Source organism: Sinocyclocheilus grahami, unplaced genomic scaffold (genome assembly GCF_001515645.1).
Source record: "Sinocyclocheilus grahami isolate Dianchi unplaced genomic scaffold, SAMN03320097.WGS_v1.1 scaffold500.1, whole genome shotgun sequence".
Lineage (NCBI taxonomy): Eukaryota > Metazoa > Chordata > Actinopteri > Cypriniformes > Cyprinidae > Sinocyclocheilus > Sinocyclocheilus grahami.
The window spans coordinates 360,263-363,613 of NW_015505679.1; the positions used below are offsets into that span (position 1 = coordinate 360,263).

The 3,351-nt window shown below is 34.3% G+C and overlaps 1 protein-coding gene across 1 annotated transcript in view; it reads left to right on the forward strand.

The window, feature by feature from the left end:
- The window catches only part of LOC107554388 (calcium uptake protein 3, mitochondrial-like), a 36,200-nt gene that overhangs the window by 11,864 nt on the left and 20,985 nt on the right, over positions 1-3,351 (forward strand). Inside the window, exons 6-7 of the mRNA XM_016236878.1 lie at positions 1,308-1,390; positions 1,486-1,557. Of these exons, the coding sequence (XP_016092364.1) occupies positions 1,308-1,390; positions 1,486-1,557 (155 nt within the window). The remainder of the gene's footprint in view (positions 1-1,307; positions 1,391-1,485; positions 1,558-3,351) is intronic.

Consider the following 3,351-nt stretch of genomic DNA (forward strand, 5'->3'; position numbering starts at 1 on the left):
TATTACCCAAAAAGTGTAGCATTTCCCAGATTTTATCTCCAATTGTCAGTAAAAATATTTGTTTGTAAGTTAGGATGTTTCAAAAATGGGTCATGTATTTTCATTTTTAAAAATACATTTTCACACCACAAAATGTAACTAGTGGGGGAAAAAACGTAAATGAACTGTTGCATTTGTAAAGTATGCATTTTCCCTTATTCACATATAATCAGGAGACATGATTAAAAGTCTTCATTTGTTCTCCATTCAGTGTTTAGGAGGAATACCTGAGATGTTAAAGGGTTAGTTCACCCAAAAATGAAAATTCTGTCATTAATTACTCACCCTCGTGTTGTTCCAAACCCGTAAGACCTTCGTTCATCTTCGGAACACAATTTAAGATATTTTTGATGAAATCTGGGGGCTCTCTGACCCTCCCATAGACAGCAAGGTAACTACCACGTTCAAGGTCCAAAAAAGTACCAAGATGATCGACAAAGTAGTCCGTGTGACATCAGTGGTTCAACTGTAAAGTTATGAAGCTATGAAAATACATTTTTGCGCAAACAAAACAAATATAACGACTTTATTCTATATTCTACTGCGTCACTTGTGGACGCGCGTTCACGAGCGCGTGGTGGCACTGACCCAGATCTGGCGTGTCCGCTTAGCTTTGTAACTTTACAGTTGAACCACTGATGTCACACGGACTACTTTGACGATCGTCTTGGTACTTTTCTGGACCTTGAACGTGGTAGTTACCTTGCTGTCTATGGGAGGGTCAGAGAGCCCTCAGATTTCATCAAACTATCTTAAATTGTGTTCCGAAGATGAACGAAGGTCTTGTGGGTTTGGAACAACACGAGGGTGAGTAATTAATGGCAGAATTTTCATATTTGGAATTTTTCAGTTTTTACATTCGTACAGAGTTGTCTGTGGCCGTTTGATTAAGCTAGTGTTAAGTAGCTGTAACACAGAAACACGCTGCCTAACATATGTTCTCACTTCTGCTGTTGCTTGGGTAACATTACAAAGTGAAGACATGTTGCTCTTGACGGGTTCAAAAACATCTCAAGAGACTGATGAAAGGAAAGTGCTGAAAGCAAAAGTGTATTGCAAGTTCTTGGGGTGATAACAGGTTCTTAGAAATGTGGGCCTGTCCTCTGATTAAGCCACCTAGTGGTTGAATGTTTAATAGGGGTTAACAGATCGGCTGCAAAATTTGCAGTGTTCAATGAGCAAATATATTTATACGTCCTATTGTTTCGTTAAATTCATGCCGCAGCTTATTATAATAATATGACATTCTTTTCACAACTGTTCTTCAGAGCCTCATGCAGGCTTTAAGATTGCCTTTAACATGTTTGATGCTGACGGTAACCAGATGGTGGATAAAGGGGAATTTCTTGTGGTGAGTTGATAAGAGTGTTGATTCTGTCCATAGATGTTTGTTTTTAAAAATAATTTTTCAACACGCCATTATTCCTTCTCTATTTCTTTTTTTAGTTGCAAGAAATCTTCCGAAAGAAAAATGAGAAGAAAGGAAGAAAAGGAGATGCTGAAAAATCTGCTCAACTGGTAAGTTGATATCAGGAACTTTGTTTATGATAATATTGTAATCTGTTTTTTTCAGTCCTAGTTCTCCCAAATTGTAAATAGAAAATCATAATCCTGTATAAAAAGAGTAACGTTACACATTTACACATTTAATTAAACAAACGAAATCACACAAATCAAAAACTATTTAGATGTCTTCAAAATTGCTAAACTTGACATAATTAGAAACTTTAGTTTGAGCTCCTGAGCATGATGATCAACATTTTCTGACCATTTTTCCTTCTGTCACTAAATCATTTGTTGGGGGGGAAATACAATCTTTGTTTACAATATGTAGAAAGTGTCGTAAACAGTATTTTAATATAAACAGTATTTAAATGTTAATAATTATTGTGGTGTAGACAGTATCTCATTGGAGCATATTTATTTAGTCAGAAAGGGGTTATTAGAGGTACAGTTACTGTATATGGCTTTATAAAGCTTATAGTTTGTAGTCAGTAATGGTCAATATTGTGTAAATGGCCTGCCTTGTTTGTAGCTAGTGGTACGTACTGGAGAAGAGTTTTATCCAAAATCCGAAATGAGTTTTAGGGATTGCTATTATCTCGAATAAGCTGTTTCTGCAGAGCCATGAAAACCAGAGGATTTAACTTGGGATTTAACTTGGAATACAGTCGTATTTCTCCGTGTTTCTCTATTTACAACTTTCTCTGTATTTTTTCCTTATGTGATTGAGGATTCTCATTTAAAATGATGTCTGTTTTGTTATTCTTCTGTATAAAAGGAAATTACATGATAAAGCTCTTTATGTTTTGTCCCATGGCAGCCAGTATCAGGGCAAACATGACATGGGGCAGAATATTTCTAGTGTTATTTTAAATGCTGCTAATGTACAATGTGGCAATGATTAATGTCATGTTAATCAAACCTAACAGTGGGATTAAGATGCTTGTTTGTCAAAATGACCATGGGATAAAAATGTTGCCATGTTGTGAAAACGTAATCGGAGATATTGTAAAGAGATCCTATACTTTGTGTAAAAATCTTTCAACACATCATTACTACATTATAGAGTGTTCTGCATAAGATATATAAGGAGTGACATCCATTCGCTCTCTCTGAATTCAGCGCCCTTTGAGTGAGATAGTGGTACTGTAACATGTAATTAGTGGTGTTTGCATAAGTATTTGTTTTGCTCATACTTGGGGTTAGTAATATAACCCTAACCTAAGTATTAAACTTTGGCACATAAAACATCCCACAGATATATATGATACCTCAGATCATGCAGGTTTTAAAGAGGAGTTGTGTTGTAACTACGGATGCACAAATATCAAAATTTTAAGTTTAGGGTCAGTAAGATTTTTTTTTTTTTTTTAAGAAATTGGATGTCATTCCACAGGGATATGCATTATTTGATCAAAAGTGACAGGAAAGTCATTTATAATGTTACAAAATATTTATTTAAGGGTTTCACAACTGTTTTCCACATTCATAAGAAATAATTCTTGAGCAGCAAATCAGCATGTGGATCATGTGACACTGAAGAATGGAGTAATGATGCTGAAAATGTATCTTTGCATCACAGAAATAAATTACATTAAAATATATTTAAATAGAAAGCAGTTATTGTAATAATATTTCACAATATTTCTGTTTTTATTATATTTTTGATCGAATAAATCCAGGCTTGGTGACCATAAGACCTTCAATACTGACCCCAAAATTTGAATATATATATAATATTAGTGCTGTCAAATCGATTAATCGCGATTAATTGTATTCAAAATAAAAGTTTGTATTTACATAATAAAT